Source organism: Notolepis coatsorum, assembly GCF_963971535.1.
Source record: "Notolepis coatsorum genome assembly, chromosome: 20".
In the NCBI taxonomy this organism is placed as follows: Eukaryota; Metazoa; Chordata; class Actinopteri; order Aulopiformes; family Paralepididae; genus Notolepis; species Notolepis coatsorum.
In genome coordinates this window covers 48593299-48613914 of record NC_140184.1, presented here as the reverse complement: position 1 = coordinate 48613914, position 20616 = coordinate 48593299, and the positions used below count along the sequence as shown (strand labels likewise).

At 44.5% G+C, this 20616-nt stretch overlaps 1 protein-coding gene across 1 annotated transcript in view; it reads left to right on the top strand.

Annotated features, from left to right (window-relative positions):
* The window catches only part of LOC311247027 (protein unc-13 homolog C-like), a gene marked incomplete at both ends in the record, with an annotated part of 325735 nt that overhangs the window by 63383 nt on the left and 241736 nt on the right, over nucleotides 1-20616 (top strand). The window contains 6 exon segments of the mRNA XM_084337310.1: nucleotides 1271-1490; nucleotides 4439-4666; nucleotides 11684-11825; nucleotides 13598-13767; nucleotides 18245-18360; nucleotides 18696-18859. Of these exon segments, the coding sequence (XP_084193436.1) occupies nucleotides 1271-1490; nucleotides 4439-4666; nucleotides 11684-11825; nucleotides 13598-13767; nucleotides 18245-18360; nucleotides 18696-18859 (1040 nt within the window).

Sequence of the window (20616 nt, the reverse complement as noted above, 5' to 3'; positions counted from 1 at the left end):
TGTCCTGGTATCCTGTTCCCACTTTATCCAATCAGGAGAGAGAACTCCATAAAGTGGGGTATGGGGAGCAGGAAATACATGGCGGCTTGTAAACTTTCTCTTTTTCATATTTCACTAAAATATGTTTCTGACAATATTTTAGGTGCAAAATAGTCTGCAATGCCTAGTGAGCCGCAGGCACGCCAACTGCAGCGTGGTAGGGTGGCGTGTGCTTGTAACCGCTCTCTTTTTTCACCTATACGGTTCACTAAAATATGTTTCTGACAACATTTTAGGCGAGAACTAGGATTTGCAATGGCTGGATCTTAATTCATAGGCCTATTTGATCTGCAACACCTAGTTTGATAGGAAGTTAGCCAAAATGCTGATATAGCACCTTTACTGTTGACATCCCTAAGCCCACGCGCTTCACCACACCAACAGCCAGGGGCTCAGTTTGACGCCCATTAGTTTGCTCCCCATCCGCCTTTGATGTATAGTTCAGAAAGAGTTTGATTTTTTGTGGAAGTCACACTTGCACACAGATACATACAGACACACACACACACACACACACACACACACACACACACACACACACACACACACACACACACACACACGTAAATGGGTTTTTCGGAGTACTGGTCTGCATCATGTTCCCACTTTATCCAATCAGGAGAGAGAACTCCACAAAGTGTGGCATGTGTAGCGTGAAAAACATGGCGGCTTGCTTGTAAACATTCTCTTTTTCCACCTAAACGGTTCACTAAAATAATGTATGTTTCTGGAACATTTTAGGCGAGAAATAGGATAATTATGCAATTGCGATCTTTGCAACTTTGAATGTAGATGCTCAGATCATGAATTCGAATTTCTTCTCTGAGGTACTTTGTTCCATACTGTCTGTCTTGGACTGTATTTGTTTGAGGGTCTTTGGCTTTTTCGGCTTCCTCAGCAGCTTTCTCAAGATCTACTGGGATTCCCTGAAAAAGCAATTGAAGGACAGCCTGTATTTTGAGTTCAGTAGAGATGTTATCAGATAGATCGGTCTCTAACATTTTACTTTAGTCAAACTAAACTTTTTTTGTTTAGTTTACAGACATTCATTGTCTTTTTTTCCCACCCGTCTTTCTTCCCTTGTTTTATCTCTCAGTCAACCTGAGATAGGTAACTGATCCCATCTTTACTCTCTCTCTCTCTCTCTCTCTCTCTCTCTCTCTCTCTCTCTCTCTCTCTCTCTCTCTCTCTCTCTCTCTCTCTCTCTCTCTCTCTGTGCCTCTCTTTTCAGAAACTGCACGTCTTCAAGAAGACCCTCCAGGCCCTGATCTATCCCATCTCGTCCACAACGCCCCATAACTTTGAGGTGTGGACGGCCACGGCACCCACCTACTGCCATGAGTGCGAGGGGCTGCTGTGGGGCATCGCCCGCCAGGGCATGCGTTGCTCCGAGTGCGGCGTCAAATGCCATGAGAAGTGCCAAGACCTGCTCAACGCAGACTGCCTCCAAAGTAAGGGACTGGTTCACCCCCGGGCCCCCCGAGCTCCAGACACGCCCGCAGCCAGGGGCTCACTTGATGTATACCGTACTTTTCGCACTATAAGCCGCACTGGACTATAAGCCGCAGGTGTTTTTTTTTTTTTTTTTTTTTGGTCTTTTTCCCCCTCCATTTTCCTCCGATTTTCTCCCATCCCAATGTTAGTCGTATGCCAATTCCCAGTCCCTTCCTGGTCGCTGCGCTTTACCCCCCACAGTCAGATCATTTGGGAGAGTGGAGGCTACCACGTGCTTCCTCCGACACACGTCCAGCCAATCACCGCTTCTTTTCACCTGGCAGCGCGGATTCTCATTGAGAGGGCGTAGCGTGTGGGAGGACCACACTATCCCCCTCGAGTCCTATCCGCGCTTAGCAGGCGCCCCGACCGAACTGTAGGAGTCGCTGTTTACAACGACCCGGACCCACCCCGCCAGCTTCTCCCACCCTCTAATACAGCCAATTGTATCAGTGCAGACGGCCAGCCAAGCTGGTGACAACCCCGGAGCTGTGAGCTGGATTCGAACAGGCGAACCAAGCTCACAGCTCCGGGGCTGGTGACGAACGCAATCTCCGCTCGACCACCTAACCGCCCTAAGCCGCAGGTGTTTTAATGTTTAATTACCATATGTAATTACCATTGGGACACAATACTGTCGGACAAATAACAAGAATTAACTCATTTACAAGTTGTATTAAGTTTAGCAAATAAGGGAACAGATAAATAACATTTCAATGCAGTCAAAAAAGCAATATTTTGATTTTAACATTTTCGGGTTTGGTCACGTCGAGTCACATATAAGCCGCACCGTTATATAAGCCGCAGGGTCGAAAAATGGGGGAAAAAGCCGCGGCTTATAGTCCGAAAAGTACGGTAGTTCAGAAAGCACAGACACATACTCAAACACACACACACACATACACACACACACACACACACACACACACACACACACACACACACACACACACACACACACACACACACACACACACACACACACACACACACACACACACACACACACACACACACACACACACACACACACACATATATCGTTTTTTCTTCTGCAGTCCATATGAACTGAGTAAAGCGATGGAGGAACGGTGAGGTGAATTGTACGCTTCAGGGTTGTGTCATGAGAAGGCTCTGGAGCGTGTTGGGTTGTCTATCATCATACGTAGGATTTTGTCAGTGTACAACAACAACAACAACAACAGCAACAAGATAAAGAAAAACAGTTCAGTGTGGCACCATCCAACACTACACACGTCGAACCGGTTACACAATTAAAACACACAAGGCACAAGCGCCTGCAGTCAAGTGCAAGGAGATGTGTGGTTCCATTGAGAACAATGACAGCAGTGTGATTAAATATCTTGTGAACACAACCAAAGGGGGCCCCTCCCCCTGCTCTTTCCACCGATGGTCGTCAGAGATATGGTCCCTGGTACTCACCATGGCAATCTAAACATCTGCTTTCCCAATCAGGCTGGCGCTGCTGTCGTAGTAGCGTTGGCTAGGGGGAGCATTGTGAGCCTCTTGAGGCGATCCTCGCGGCAATCCTCATTCTCTCTAAAACTCAAACTCTTTATTTTTTTATTCAAACGGTGATTCATTTTGAATCTGATTTCAACCCGTGCTCGTGACCTCACTCCGAGATACGTGATGATAAGTGGATTAGAGCCGGAGAGAGAGACTCGGCAGCGTGTCTGCCCTACACACACACACACACACACACACACACTATATATATATATGCAACGCGCCCCTCCCCCACACGCACTCACTCCGGGTTCCAGTCACACAGGGCAGGATGCTGTAACATTCTCCTGTTACGGATGACTTTTATTTTTACATACAGGTGTTGGGGAAAATAAGGGCTTGCGAAAGAAAAACACAATAGCAACATTTCCTGAACTGACCATACAGTACATCTTTCATTCAAGGCCTCCAGCCTTTTTGTTTATTTTCACAAAGAGAGACACACTATTGGTTCCAACAATGAATGTTACCAATACAAGTCTATGGAGTAGATTAGCATACAGAATTTTTGCCAATGTTAGCTAATTGTCAATGCAAGTCTATGGAGCAGGTCGGCATACGAAAACATAGGGTTCTGGTGCCCTTGGTCAGGGTAATATTAGTAGAAGATCAGTGGTTCTGATCAAGCAATCGCATTGTATGAGAGCCATGTGTCATTTGCTATCATGTCACAGCTAGGAGTTGCTTAGCAATGCCTATACTGTAAACCACATACAGTATGGTAATGTGTAGGCCTGTCATGATAACTATTTTTGTTGGACGATATTGTCCCAGAAATTACTGCGATTATTGTTATTTTAAGACCATTTATGCCACTGATATAATGATAATATATAACATGAGCATCTCACTTTATTTTGCAAAAAAAGTTGGCATTTCACGGCTCTAGATCGCAAGCAAAATGCCTATGAGGACAGAACAGAAGCAGCGGTTAAAATGGTGACATTCTGTAAAACTGTAAACAGCCACGCTTGTAAACACAATGGGCAATATTGAGGTGAGCAAAATTATCACGCCAATGTATCACATATCGTGTCATATAGCGTACAATAAGTCGATTATTGCAACGAGCCTAGTCATTTGACCTGAGCAGTTCTGATCTTAGGTCAGTACTCCTATTCTTAGAAGCTTGATAAATGTGGGCCTCTGTGTTTTATTTACACTATGAAATCGGATATTGTACAAAAACTGTTCTATAAAAGCACTCAAGGTTTTATGTTACAGTAAAAACATCAGAGCTGAAATGATCTATGGCGCCTGTGGCTTGTGCCTGATGTAATACACTCCCTCTTGTGTCCTGTTGCTTCATTATGGACAATATTGGAGGGACCCGACATTTTTTTTCCCCTAACCTGGCAACCTTAATTTATTTCAGGGGCAGTGGAGAAGAATTCCAAGCACGGTGCGGAGGACAAGACCCAGAACATCATCATGGCCATGAAGGAACGCATGAAGATCCGAGAGAAGAACCGGCCCGAGGTGTTCGAGGTGATCCAGGAGATGTTTCAGGCCTCAAAAGAGGACTTCTCCTCCCACCTAAAGACCGCCAAGCAGGCTGTACTCGATGGGACCTCAAAGTGGTCAGCAAAAATTACCATCACAGGTCAGCCTCATTACTGATACTGATCCTTGGACCAGCCAAGCCGCCTCTACCCCAACCTATAACCCCTGACCCCAAATCAATAAGACTACCATTAGAAACCATACACATTTTGAATGACAAATGTTAAAATGCAGATTATTATTTATTCATGATTCACCTCTTGACCCCGAATCCTTAACCTCTGACCCTCAACCGTACACAACAATAAAAGTTTAATTGCATTAAAAAAAAACATTATTATTTATTTTAGGCACGTAACACACAACAATAAAAGTTGAATTACATTAAACAAAACATTCATATTTATTTTAGGCATGTAACGCAACAATACAAGTTAAATTATATTACAACAAACTGTTGAAGTGGAGCAGTACTTAAAGCTGCACCGGGTGGTTTTAAGAATAGTGAAACACCTCTACAATAACTAGTTACAAATGCTTGAATATTGTTTATAATCTCGACTCAAATCCAAGATAAATCACCCTTTGAAACAAAGTGAACCAACATTGCACTTAGATGATGGTTCTTTGTATGGTAAAGCTGGTGGGAGGGTAGGACCACCACAGCCAAACAGAAAAGATTCACAGAAATAATTGCCCTTGAGTACCCTGTGTAGGGTGTCAACCCTCAATCAAATGGGCTACCCACCCACTCACCCCAAATGTCTGCTGCATTTGGAAATACGTCAAATCGCTGAAGCTCGCCATGCCCTAAATGCCATTTCTATTTACTCTATTTACTCAATTTCTCAATTGTTTGAATGTGTTTCCTTGATTTCTCAAAACTCTACACACAAAGCACACCAACAAAGTAGTTCACTCAAATACAAATTCACATGTTTGCTAAACTCAATTGCATAAAAACAAAGTGCATCATTTAGCACACTTTATTCACCTGGAAAACACTGGCCTTCAAAACGACACAACCTAATTATCAATTAGTTTCACTCACTTCTCACCTGTTTAAACTCAATTGGCAAAACACTTCAATCACATCTCAGAGCATAAAAGAGGCTCCAGGTGACCTCTACTGGGTTGGGGAAAACATTTCTTGCAGTACTGTAGTGTTTTTCATTCAGTGCATTTTGCATTACTGTGAGTTTTACCAAAATACATAGGTTGTGTATTCTCAGAACTCAGAACAATGTTGCAATATCAACTATACAGTATACTGTAAGTTTACAGTATGACTCTGGGAAGCTGGGTTGTGAGTTTAGCTCAATTGGAGCTCATTGGATAGACAAACCTATTTTGGGACAAAGAAAACAGTAAAAAGGAAACAATTTCTATATTTATCTATGTATTTTTATACATTTGAAATTTGAATATGTAACATGGCCTCATAAAGCCAAAACATTTATCACACCAGTGTTTAATTATATTAAAACACATTATCTTAGTTGTAAAGTGATACTTAACAGTTATTCAGTGTGTTGATACCCGGTGTCACCATAGATGCCTGTGAACTATGCTCTAGGGCAGGGGTGGCCAACCAGTCAGAGACTAAGAGCCACACAAATACTGTGGTACCACAAAGAGCCACACCATACCAGCGTTTCTCAACCTTTTTTTTCAGTCACGGCACCCTTCATGTGTTTATAGGTCTCACCCTCTGGCCTCTGACGTTGCTAATGTCTTTTTAATTTGGGCCTCACAGGGTTAAAAGTACCCTGTGAGATCCACGGTTGCAAAATTACAAAATCACTTTTAGCCATTTAAAAAAAGAATGTTTATTTAAAAAAATGTAAGCACATATATAGTCAATTGGTCCTGTTGTTCAGCCTCACAATGCTATTTGATAGTAAATGTGTTTATATGTCCCACCCTCTGGCCTCTGAAGTTGTCTTTTTAATTTGGGCCTCACAGGGTTAACCTCTTAAGCCCGAGATATACAGTAAAAGTGTATATTTTCAGCATTACGTTTGTTTACCAATTATTTTAACTGTTATTAGTGAAATATAAGATTATAGAAATCTCAGGGCATTGAGTCGTAACCGGCGCATATTGACAGGAGGAAGTGGCACAGCCAAAAGTGAGTGTAGTCTTTTGAAGGAAGAGACTCAGGGCTTTCGAATTTCGAAAAAAATACCCTACCCAGCTCACACCAGCCCCTGTCAATCATCTGACTTCTGGATTTCCTTTTTTATTTCTCTTATTTTTTGGGATTACATTATCTCCCACAAACCTGAACGTTATTGCCATAAAACAGAACGCAGTTAGTTTCTCTACCTTTCTGTGAACGTCTTGCAAAAAACGGTGTTGCAATACGATGAAAAATGGTGGAGAAATTTACATTATAAAAAAGATGGCAGAATTCAGTACTGTATCTACAAAACCTTCTGTTTAATCATCTTCCATTTATTCATTTGCTTAGATTTTTCAGGTCTGGTAAATTTTTTAAATAGAATTGATATTCTCCTTTGGTTCATTACAATTTACTCAAGCCTAGTAACATACACACTATTTCTGACACTGATCCATGTCCCTAGATTCAGATACCAAGAACATGCAAATGGACCATTTAAAAAAATATTGTAAATGTTTATTCTACGTCCTTATGGAATGAGTGACATAAAAAAAAAAAAAAAAAATGTATGGATGGAAGAGCCGCACATTGACGGGCAAAGAGCCGCATGCGGCTCGCGAGCCGCGGGTTGGCCACCCCCTGCTCTAGGGGCTCTTAAACTGTATGAACCAAGGGACCAAGTTTAGAAAAGTATTGCACCTTACTACAGTATGCTTTCTTAGCCCCGCCCGACCATTTTTACATTTAAACAATTCACCTACTCACTATCATCACAAGTCAGACTCAAACAGTAATATGCTAATTAATCGCCTGGTCTTGATTTTAACTTTAACCACAATCGCTGTAGTTAATAGGGAGGTGTAGTATGACGTCACTTTAGTTTCCCGTGCGGTGGTCCACCCATATATGGATTTATCATTGGGAAAATGTATTATCGGCTATTGTAATAATTCTGCCTCATGAACATTGGCAAGCTTTCCATTTTTGCACAACATGAGTTCCCTTCTATCACTAACATTATTGTTTAATTATTTTTGGTTGAAATACAATTCTACGTAATTATTTTTGTTTCATGTTGAGCTATAGATTGTGGATGTACACCATGCCAATGTTCATGCTTTATTTGTTTTAAACGAGACGATTTAGAAATGTGTCCATTGGAAATACATTGCAATTTCAAGCGAGGTGGACCGGCTGGAAACAACAATGACGTATCCACTACACCTCCCTATAACGTGTGTGTATATGCATGTGAAGATTTACTTGGCTCGCAAGTACATCTTCTCTTTTCTACCTAAAGTTGAACCTAAACATTGTTTACAGTAAGATTGCTATGTTATTGCTGGATCTGGATCATATTTGATCTGCAACATCTAGTCTAAAAGTTGGATCTGAATTTCATTTGACAGTACAGGTTTGCGCACCACTGCTAGATGTACGATAATTATCGTATTTGTACAATAAAACCAGCTCGCTCTTTACAGGCACAAAAACAGCCCATTGAGAACAGGACTGAATCAGAGAGGTATAGAGTCTAGTAGAATGCATAATCTGAGTGTGTTGGGAAAACAGGCATGGTCCTTTTCAAAGGGATCCCTTGACCCCTGAGTTCAAGATATGGGAATGAGAATGAGCCCATTTGAACCACACAAGTCTTACAGCCATGCTCCAATTTATGCTAGTCCCATGCAGATTTAGGCCCAAACAACGCTGTTTGTTTTGCATGCAGTACTTTGTCACAACTCTTTGATAATCAAATTTGTTTAATTAAATGTCTGTGAATATCAGCCGATACACATCAATATTTGAAATGTTTTTACTCCCAAATATCTGTATTGATTTCTGGTATCAGTAGTGCACTATATATTCCACAGTAATCACCTGGGCTTGAGTATAGATTTCTACCACAGTTAAATCATTCTGTTTCATGGCTGGCTAATTAATCACCTACATTAAAGCAGGCCAGGAGGTTCGTTTTGTAACCCCAATCTACTACAGTCTGCAGTCTCTTCACACACAGAGCTTGCATGGACTCTTGTATGGGGCGGGGCCGCAGGCTGGTCCCTGTTTTAGACCCCCCTCCCTGCTCCTGTCCATTTCCATGGCAACCAGGACCTGGCCCTGCTCTGCTCTGACTTATTGCCCAGCTTGCATTTCTGCCAGTGTCAATACAAAGGAGGGTGAGAGAGAGAAAGACAGAAAGAAAGAGAGAGAAAGAGAGAGAGAGGCGAGAAAAACACTGCGCTACTTTAATCTATCTTTCAGGGCCTTATTGAATTTCCCATTTTAGAATGTATTTATTGAGTCGTTATTTATTTATTATTCATTTGATAAACACCCAACGCCATTGATTGTCTTGCACTCTCAAAGTGACCTCACAGTGAGATATTCCGGGTCAGCGATAAATGTGAGACATTGCAAATAAGCTTTTGGCATTAAATGTATTTCTCGCTAGCTATGAGTTATGAGCCATGGACGTTCCACGTCGGCTGACTCTGATATATCTAATATATCCGGCCCACTCTTCAATGTCTGAAAGTACCAATATGACTTGCCAGTCACCCACTCTCCACACACATCCTATGCTGTGAGGGCATTGCAGGGTGGGCCGACCCGTCAATCTCCTTCGGTCAGTTTAGCTTCACATGTGCCCCTGTTCCTGCTCACCCTCATCCTCCGCTGCACCGCACCTGTTCCCTGACCCACTGCACCTGTTCCCTGACCCACTGCACCTGTTCCCTGACCCACTGCACCTGTTCCCTGACCCACTGCACCTGTTCCCTGACCCACTGCACCTGTTCCCTGACCCACTGCTCTTCTATCCTATTCACTTCTTCCATAGCGCTCACTCCTTATCACCAGGGCTTCACGCCTGGCCTTCATCTCTCCGTCTCCTTGTCGGGGATTATTTGATTGCGTCCTCCTGGCGTCCCGAGGCTGCTCGTTGGTTGCAACCCCTCCATACATACAATCCCTGTCAGCTACTGACTGGGGGATATATATGTACCTTGAATTATTTAGACTGTCACTTATACATTTTTAATGCCTCCCCCTTCTGTCCTTTCCCCCGTTTTATGCTTCTGTGAAATACTACGGCCCTCCCTCTCTCTGTCTCTCTCCCTCCCTCTGTCTCCAATACCTCCCTCTCTGTCTCTCTCCCGGACCTCCCTCTCTCTGTCTCTCTCCCGCTCTCTGTCTCTCTCCCGGACCTCCCACTCTCTGTCTCTCTCCCGGACCTCCCTCTCTCTGTCTCTCTCCCGGACCTCCCTCTCTCTGTCTCTCTCCCGGATCTCCCTCTCTCTGTCTCTCTCCCGGACCTCCCTCTCTGTCTCTCTCCCGCTCTCTGTCTCTCTCCCGGACCTCCCTCTCTGTCTCTCTCCCGCTCTCTGTCTCTCTCCCGGACCTCCCTCTCTGTCTCTCTCCCGGACCTCCCTCTCTCTGTCTCTCTCCCGCTCTCTGTCTCTCTCCCGGACCTCCCTTTCTCTGTCTCTCTCCCGGACCTCCCTCTCTCTGTCTCTCTCCCGGACCTCCCTCTCTCTGTCTCTCTCCCGTACCTCCCTCTCTGTCTCTCTCCCGGACATCCCTCTCTCTGTCTCTCTCCCGGACCTCCCTCTCTCTGTCTCTCTCCCGTACCTCCCTCTCTGTCTCTCTCCCGGACCTCCCTCTCTCTGTCTCTCTCCCGTACCTCCCTCTCTGTCTCTCTCCCAGACATCCCTCTCTCTGTCTCTCTCCCGGACCTCCCTCTCTCTGTCTCTCTCCCGTACCTCCCTCTCTGTCTCTCTCCCGGACCTCCCTCTCTGTCTCTCTCCCGGACCTCCCTCTCTGTCTCTCTCCCGGACCTCCCTCTCTCTGTCTCTCTCCCTCCCTCTGTCTCTCTTCCTCTATCTGTCTTTCTCCCGGCCCTCCCTCTCTCTGTCTCTCTCCTGCTCTCTGTCTCTCTCCCGGACCTCCCGCTCTCTGTCTCTCTCCCGGACCTCCCTCTCTGTCTCTCTCCCGGACCTCCCTCTCTCTGTCTCTCTCCCGCTCTCTGTCTCTCTCTCGCTCTCTGTCTCTCTCCCGGGCCTCCCTCTCTCTGTCTCTCTCCCGGACCTCCCTATCTCTGTCTCTCTCCCGTACCTCCCTCTCTGTCTCTCTCCCGGACCTCCCTCTCTGTCTCTCTCCCGGACCTCCCTCTCTCTGTCTTTCTCCCGCTCTCTGTCTCTCTCCCGGACCTCCCTCTCTGTCTCTCTCCCGGACCTCCCTCTCTCTGTCTCTCTCCCGGACCTCCCTCTCTGTCTCTCTCCCGGATCTCCCTCTCTCTGTCTCCCTCCCGCTCTCTGTCTCTCTCCCGGACCTCCCTCTCTGTCTTTCTCCCGGACCTCCCTCTCTCTGTCTCTCTCCCGGACATCCCTCTCTGTCTCTCTCCCGGACCTCCCTCTCTCTGTCTCTCTCCCGGACCTCCCTCTCTCTGTCTCTCTCCCGGACCTCCCTCTCTGTCTTTCTCCCGGACCTCCCTCTCTCTGTCTCTCTCCCGGACATCCCTCTCTGTCTCTCTCCCGGACCTCCCTTCCCTTTTATGTGCGTGTGTGTGCATTAGTGTGTGTGAATTGAATCTTTTCTGTGTGCCTCCTCTAGATTCTGTTTGCTTGGTTGTCTAATGAACATATTTATACTAAAGAGAGAGAGATAGAGAGAGAGAGAGAGAGAGAGAGAGAGAGAGAGAGAGAGAGAGAGAGAGAGAGAGAGAGAGAGAGAGAGAGAGAGAGAGAGAGAGAGACAGAGAGAGAGAGAGAGAGAGAGAGAGAGAGAGAGAGAGAGAGAGAGAGAGAGAGAGAGAGAGGGAGACACAGGGGCTTATCCTGACTCAAACTGAGCACGTGCAGATGTAGACACAAGCATGTCATGTCCTGATTAAAGCTCTTATATCATGTCCCTTTGATCTGCGTCTGCTATATGTGCAGTTGGCCATTGCCCTAACTTTAATACACCCCTTCTCTCTGTCCTCCCCACCAGTCATGTGTGCCCAGGGGCTGCAGGCCAAGGACAAGACCGGCTCCAGCGACCCCTACGTCACGGTCCAGGTGGGAAAGACCAAGCGCAGAACCAAGACCATCTTTGGCAACCTCAACCCCGTCTGGGATGAGAAGTTCTTCTTGTAAGTAGCTCAGAGTAAAACTCACAGTTGTCCCCCAGTACAACTCACCGGAGTGTGGCAGCAGCAACAACAACAACAACAACAACAACAACAACAACAACAACAACAACAACAAACAACAACAACAGCAGCAGCAGAAGCATTAGCAAAGCCATTATGTTATTTAATCTGCGATTCAGTGTGTGGCTTTGGATGTGGCATTAGGGACCACTCCAAAGAGATCACAGAGGGTCTGTCATGTTGATTCACATGACTGAAAGAGTAGCTAATGGCGTTCTCTGATTCGTGCACAATGCTACAACATTCTCAAGCACCACTCTTCCTTCTAGGATTCTAGAGTTCTGCTAGTGGACCTAGCTAGCGTTTCTACTTGAAGCCATTCTTTCATAATGTGAACGGCTTTATTGGTGGTCACTTTTATGGCTTCTTCTGTGTGTTCCCTCACAAACTAAATATGGCGCTTTGAATAACTGAATAAGTAAGTACTTTAGAGTTAAAAATGTTTGTATGAAGGAGTTTTCATTTCTCTGTTCTTTTTTTGTATTTTATTTTTTTATTATTTTTTTTAAACAAACACATAAACAAACATGACAACACACGATAAGATATACAAGCATTAGTTGACAGTGACAGTAATTTCTCTGTTCTTGAAACTGGATGTGCGTGCGCGTGCATCTGGCAATGGCAGTTATAGGCTGTGGCATCCGAACCTGTACGAGACTCCAGTGGTATGGCGGCAATAAAACGCAGAGATGTAGATTAATAGAGCGATACATTACTGCTTGGCGGAGCCCTGGGCCACTGCAGCAGTAGTAGCAGCAGGCACTACGAATGAGGGATTAGTTGGAATAATACCGCAGATAGTATTTGTCTTCACTGCGGCGTCACACAATGCCATGAGATCAGAATGTAATCTGTGGGCTTTAATTCAGTCAGTTTGAACTTTGCCTTGACCGCATTCAATGCTACATGCTCTGGCCACCTGTGTTTCTATTAGCAACTGCTGTCCATCGCTATGGTACAGGCTAACTTCAGCCGGCCTGGCACAGCGGTGTGCGGAAGGAGCGATGGAGGAGACAGAGACAGAGAGGAAGAGAGAGAAAGAGAAGCCAACTAGTTTGATATATTTATCACATCAAATAAATTACATCAACAGAGAGAAAACAAAAAGTTACAGAGAAGGGAAGAGGGAAAAGAAAGTAAGGTAAAAAGAAATAATAATAATAATAATAATAATAATAATAATAATAATAATAATAATAATAATAATAATAATAATAATAATAATAATAATAATAATAATAATAATAATAATAATAATAATAACTGTAAATTAGAGGTTGACAATGGCACCTATCTGAAATTACTGTTGCTGTGAATGGGTAGGATCGTACTGTTTTCTTTTGCCTTACTTGGCTATTGCCTGCTGTGAACAGGCCCACAGAGGAGGAGGTAGATGGACGAGATGTAGAGTAAAGGTCAGGTTGGACACGGAGGGAAGCAGGGCAGATTGATCTCACACACACACACACACACACACACACACACACACACACACACACACACACACACACACACACACACATACACACCACACACACACACACACACACACACACACACACACACACACACACACATACACACACACATACACACATACACACACACATACACACTCACAAACACACACAGACTCTTTCCTTATTTATTTCATTGCTTTGCTTTGACTAACGCCCCCCCCCCCCCCCCCCCCCCCCCCCCCCCCCCAGCGAGTGCCACAACGCCACAGACCGCATCAAGGTGCGCGTGTGGGATGAGGATGATGACATCAAGTCTCGGGTCAAGCAGCATTTCAAGCGCGAGTCGGACGACTTCCTGGGCCAGACCATCATCGAGGTCCGCATGCTGAGTGGAGAGATGGATGTGTGGTACAACCTGGGTACGTTTGCTCTTGTCACAGGGGTTCCATTTGTCCCACTGCACCCACGGCCCCTTATCGCACTCTCACCATGCACTACAGGTACACTGGTATAGGGAAGTGTAGTCTGACGTCACTTTAGTTTCCCGTGCGGTCCACTCGTATAGGGATTTATCATTGGCAACATTTATTATCGGCTATTGTAATAATTCTGCCTCATGAACATTGTCAAGCTTTCCATTTTTGCACAAAATGAGTTCCCTTCTATCACGAACATTATTGTTTGAGCATTTTTTGTTGAAATAAAGTTAGTTATACATTTTTTTATTTGTCGTTAAAAAAGAACTACACTTAGTACCAGTAGCCTGTCGTTCAGTGCTGTCGCCTAATACAGCCAGGAGTCAGCAGTGCCAAAGTGAGTGTAGTTATTATTTTGCTACTTTTACATTTCATTATGAATTTTTTCATGTTGAGCTATAGATTGTGGATGAATACACACAGAAAGTTACACCATGCCAATGTTCATGCTTTATTTGTTTTAAATGAGATGATTTAAAAATGGGTCCATTGGAAATACATGGCAATTTCAAGGAGGGTGGACCGCGCTGGAAACACCAAGGACGTAACCACTACACCTCCCTATAGGCCTATATGATGGTACCTATTCATACAATAACAACATTAGCCTTAATGTTTTATGTGTAACATGGATACCACAGTTGTTCCTGAAATGGTCAAACAAATACAACTATGTTTATGCTCATTGATTTCAGGAAATAGGGATATCAAAAATCTGTTCTCTCAAAACAGTGGTTGAAACCCAAATGACCCCAATGAAATAAAGTTCACAAATTTAACACTTCTATTCAAATCAAACGTGTTTTTTCTATGTGTAGAAGGGTGGATTATCCCTGCTTGTGGGAGTAGTAGTACACAGACACTGGGTAGTAGGATACTATAGAATTGGACCTATATGTACCCCCGTCTTTGGCCCGGAACGTCGTTCTGGAGGGCTTGCAGCAGGAGTGGATGGGGCCCAGGATTTACTAACCTGGGGACTGGTACTCTGGTCTCCCTCGCCTTCCAAGGCGGTCAGCAGTAGCTCCCCACACACTCTCACTTCCCCCAGTACCTCCGACAGCCCTCCCATACCCAGTGACTGTCAGTTCAATAGTATTATTGGGCTTCCCTTTAAGCAGTACCCTTCCTTGACCACCTGTATAGACCCTTCAAATGCTATTCTGTGAATGGGGGGTAAGGGTTAAATAATTATGCAGTCACAATATTTACCCAGGGGTTAGATTAGCAAATGGAAGAAACAGACACACACACAGTGCTCCCAATAAGGTCTACTTTGTATTGAAGCCTGGGCAGGTTATCAGTTACAGATAATACTTCAGATTTATTCATACATGGCACCGGGTGCTCTCACTGATAATGTAGGGGAAACTATTCCCACCATAGGCACTGCATGCTCAATACATTAATAACACCCCGCTTGTACTAGGGGAGACCCAGGCATAAAGTAGAGAAACATTGGGAATTCAAATAACAAGAATAATAAAATACCAAAAGAAAACCAAGTAAATGTGGGCCCACGTTACCAAAACAAAACCTACACTAAAGCCGGCTTAAATTGTTTGGGGTACCCCTTAGACACTGGTTGTTAGCGTTCACTTGAATGGACGTTGATGTGGATACACGAGGTACCGTTCGTACTTAGCCAAGACTCTTATCACCTCTCGTCCAGGTGACAAGATGGCGTCGGCGATCCCGCGAGCACAGCCAGCGGGCTTGGCGAACAGCATGGGCAGTGGTTAGCTGGAGGAGCGTGCTGTGATGGCGACCTCTGCTGGTGGGAAGAGGCGTCCTCTGTAACGTCTGGGGAACGTCCACTGCTGGCTGTTGCTTGCTGCTGTCGCACGAACTGCTAATACTGTTGCTACCCTAAACACAGCTAAACTTCGGGTCTGGATGCACCCTCCTGCTATATCGGTTGTACTACTAACGCAACGTGGCTGACTATACCACCGGTCTTTAGCGCCGCGCGCCCGGTAGTCTACTGGAGTCAGACGGAGCCGTTAGCAGCATGCTAATACACCGCACACTACTATAACCCGTTAACTATAGACGTTAGTCCCGTTAACTCTAGACGTTAGTCCTTCGTTCTGTATCGCTTACTCACACACTATCGCTGGTACTTCTAGGATAACCCGTCAACTAGCAAGTACTTCTTATCACCCGTTGCTCGTTCCAACGGGGCTCTCCTCATAACTTCTGCAACGGGGCTCTTCCAGAGCACACGCCCGCTGTGACTGCGACTGTTCACGGTCAAGTCCACTGCCGAAGAGAGCTTCCTGGTCCTCTCGCCCCCAGGTAACTCCCTCTTCCTCGTTGCTTTCCTCTCTCCTCCGCTCCACCTGCCACCACTGCCACTTCGCCCACTGCTGGCAACCACCACTGATCCCACTCTAGGACCACTCCAGAAAGGGAAAAGGTGCTTCAATGTTATTGTTAGTGATCCATACTGAAGCCGGAGAAGAGTAGCACCTCACCTCGTTATTAGACTGGGCGAGCTATCCAAAGGAACACTGTTTATCACACGTTATACACACACAGGGAAAGTAACAGTTAGTTAGCACTTCTGAATACTTAGTCGAATATTCAGGCTGCTACATATGGTTTCAGAGAACCGGTGGTTGCTATGCTGTGCAGTAAAATTTGTGTGGCAAATATTAATTATCACCAAAAGCTGTGAAGTTAGAGAACATGCATGTGGAATCGAAATGGGGGCTGGGCATGTGTATACTCTCTGTATAAACGGATGAGTAATTGGAACTCACTCTTGAGACCATCATCATGGTCCGCAGCAAGTTGGGTGTGTAATGCAATCAGCACACGTTTTTCTTCTCTCTCTCATGTTATCTCTTTTCTCTTTCCTTGTTACCACCAAAGAGGCTGGATATAGGAAGATGCAAGACAGGCGGGAACATTAATGGAAGTCAATTTAAATGTTGTAAATGGATCAATTTGATGTCAAAACTCAAATGTAAATCATCAAAAAAGGTGAAATACGCTTCAGTATTCACCCAAAATATAACAGAAACCATCAGTATTCACCCAAAATATTACAGAAATCCATTTTTTAAAAGATCCAGTGAATGACAATCCAAGTTTAACATGCTAAACATTACAAAGCTGTCGCTCAAATAAACCTCTAACTTTACTGGTACCAGCGATGTTACGCCTCACTCCATTCATTTCTTAGGGTTAGTCCCAGAGCTGGTGATGGAAGTAGCCAGGGAGTTCCACATCTCGGTTCCTCCCCCATCTGCTCTCACTGAACTGAACTGAAGTTGAATGGCAGGATAATGGACGTCCACTTATGTTGGAAGTGTTATGACCGGCAGTTGCTCTTTTTAGTTTGCCTCTCTCACCGGCTAAAAGGAAGCAATTTGCTGTACATGACCCCTGCCCACAACCGTTGCTCAGCATCTTTTAAATGTTCACAATGAATGTTTAAACAGTTGACGTGGGTGTCTAAAGCCTCTTCAGCTCCTCTTCAGAATGAGCTTTTCTGCTATTTACAAAGGCCCAGCTCATTCTTTTGTCACATTGTTATTTTTCTCTCATGTATCGTGACCAGCTCACTGCCATGGAGGATTGCAGTCAATGGGAACAGCAGGGGCAGTTAAGGTTGAACAGTGTGTGAGGATTATAGGGCGGTGTTTGGGTGGGAGGAAGGGGTGCATCGTGGGAATGTTTCTGCAGCTGAGTGGACCAGCTGAAACTGCTGAGCGCACATCATTTAATGCTTGTGACCAAAGTTAGAAGCTGTGGTTGGTAATCCAGGTCAGGGGGTCTCAGACCTGGTGGGACCGACAACTGGACAGAGGTAGTGAGGTGATGTTTGAGAGAGAGAGAAAGAGAGAGATAGAGGAAGGGAGTGAGAGAGAGAGAGAGAGAGAGAGGGAGAGAGAGAGAGAGAGAGAGAGATAGAGAGAGAGAGAGAGAGAGAGAGAGAGAGAGAGAGAGAGAGGGAGAGTGGTCCTCCATCAAGCTGGATGGAACAGGGACACCAAAGCCTCTAAAGGGTTTTATTTTACTAGAGAGCGACCGGGGAAATGTTCCGTTATCTCCTTTACCTTAGAGACTATACATTTGTAGAATTGAGTTTAATTCTGCCAAAGCTGTCGTCATGAATAAGAACGTGTCCTTAATTGAACAACCTGGTGAACAATTCTCATTTCCTGTTAGAGAACTGTCCAATTCAGTTGTAGTCCACAGTACAAAGGAATAGCCTGCTCAACTTCAAAACATCTTGAGGTGGCCATGGTGTGTACAAATTGTAACGCACGTAATGTTTCCGTGCTTCTTGATGCACAGTTCTAAAAAAATCAACCAGTTTCACCATTTGTGAAACCATGTGTGAACCTTGTTTGACATTTCTAGTTGTTTTGGGCCACACTAAATCCACCCGGTGTTTTCCCCATTGCAGATAAGAGGACGGACAAGTCTGCCGTTTCCGGCGCCATCCGGCTCAAGATCAGCGTTGAGATGAAAGGGGAGGAGAAAGTGGCTCCGCCCCATGGCCAGTACACCTGTCTGCACGAGGTAAGCACTTGTGATGTCACGTAGGACCAGGACGGCTGTTAGGTAGAGAGAACAGTTTATAGGCATCCTGGTGGTCCAGCGGGGTAAGACCACATGATGATGATTTTTATTTGAATCCAGCTTGCGTACTTGTCTTGCATGCCTACCCCCTTTTCCAACCAACATTCTCCTCTGTATACTATCAAGTAATAGTAGTATAACATTTTTACAATGATATGAATCCGCTCTAGGGGGCTAACCCCCCATGACCAACTTGACCTGTGGTGTTTCCCCGCCATGGCATTCTGATGGTGTGACGTGATGTGGCTTCTTCTGTCCCCATTGGTTCCACGCAGAACTTGTTCCACTACCTGACGGAGGTGAAGAACAGCGGGGCTGTGAAGATCCCAGAGGTGAAAGGGGATGAGGCGTGGAAGGTCTACTTTGACGACGTGTCCCAGGAGATAGTGGATGAGTTCGCCATGCGATACGGAGTGGAGTCCATCTATCAGGCCATGACGTTAGTACCCACCCTGATCTATGGCCTTCTACCTTGCCCCATTTGTCACTGTCTCATTTGACTGGAGTGGAGGGGAGCGAGGAGATGAGAGGAGGAGAGGAGGAGGACAAAGGCAGGAGAGTCTTAACCTCATAAGCCCTAGCCCTATTTTCTGAAAATCCGTCTAAAAATACATACCTAAGTAAATGGAAGATTGCTCCACTTCTACAAGGACCATTTGCATGTTCTTGGTATCTAGGGACATATATGGATCTCAAAGAATGTATTCCCAGTGTCAGAAATATCGTGTCTGTTACTAGGCTTGAGTAAATTGTAATGAACCAAAGGAGAATATCAATTATATTGTGTTGATCTTATTATAGTCAAGTCGCACATCTATGGATCGGGCCAAATCTCCCCTTTCCAATGGCAGAGTTCAATCTGGATTTAGTATCACCAGGCGTGCAGCAAAAACTGTGAATTAAATCTACTGTAAGTACAGTTACTTGTTTATAATGTAAATGTATCCGCCATTTTTCATCAGATTACAACGCAGTTTTTTTCACAGAAAGGTAGAGAAACTAACTGCATTCTAATTTATGCCAATAACGTTCAGGTTTGTGGGAGATAATACAGAAAAATTTGAGAAATAATAAAGTAAATCCAGAAGTCAGATGATTGACAGGGGCTGGCATGAGCTGGGTAGTGTAGTTTTTCAAAAGTCCAAAGCCCATCGAAAGCCCTGGGACTCCTCTCCTCATAGGACTACAAACAAAATGGTGCCACACATTTCCTAACATCAATATTCGCCTGTTTCCACGTAGATATCTATAACTCATATTTAACTAATAACACTAAACTATTGGTAAACAAACATATTGCTGAAAATATACACTTTGACTGCTGTTTTGACAGGGTTAGGGTCTTTACTCTTGGCTACACATGAGAAAATAAACGTAACATTAATTCATACAGTCTGTAGAGATGGATTATGGCGTGATGTCATTGTGGGTCCGGTACTGGACCCATCAGGCTTAAGAGGTTAAAGATGTCTCCTCAGCAGAATCTCAACTCTGAGGAGCTCACACAGGCCTCCGTCCGTCCAATTTTGATTGATTGATTGCCTTCCTCTGTCACATTGATTATTGACACACATCAATGCTCCTCTTCTTTCTGTCTCTCATTTGCTTTCTCACCCACTCACTCACTCACTCACTCACTCACTCACTCACTCACTCACTCACTCACTCACTCACTCACTCACTCACTCACTCACTCACTCACTCACTCACTCACTCACTCACTCACTCACTCACTCACTCACTCACTCACTTACTCACATAAACGTATTGCAACCTTTCCATGTTGCAATATCAAAAGTAATTCGATATCGGATTTGCTACTGTATAATTATGCCTTGTGTGATGTAGTAAAGGTTGGGTAGTAATGGATTCCATGTATCTGATATTATAGTATTAATCTGTAATTATAAAGAAAATCTGTTACAATTACTTAGAAAATCTAATCATTACTTAGATCATAGGATTAGGCAGATGCGTGTTTGAAGGAGAGATGATGGCAGAAACATCATTATATACTACTTGAAATAACATTAATCATGCTAATAGATGATGAAAATAACATCATTCAAATCACAGTCTGTCAATTGGAATAAATTGTCCATTCGTACCCTCCAACTATGTACATTTCAGAGGCAAAGTTAACCAAAAGTAATGGAATACATTTGAAAAATAGCCTCCCCTTTCCTCATTGCTTCA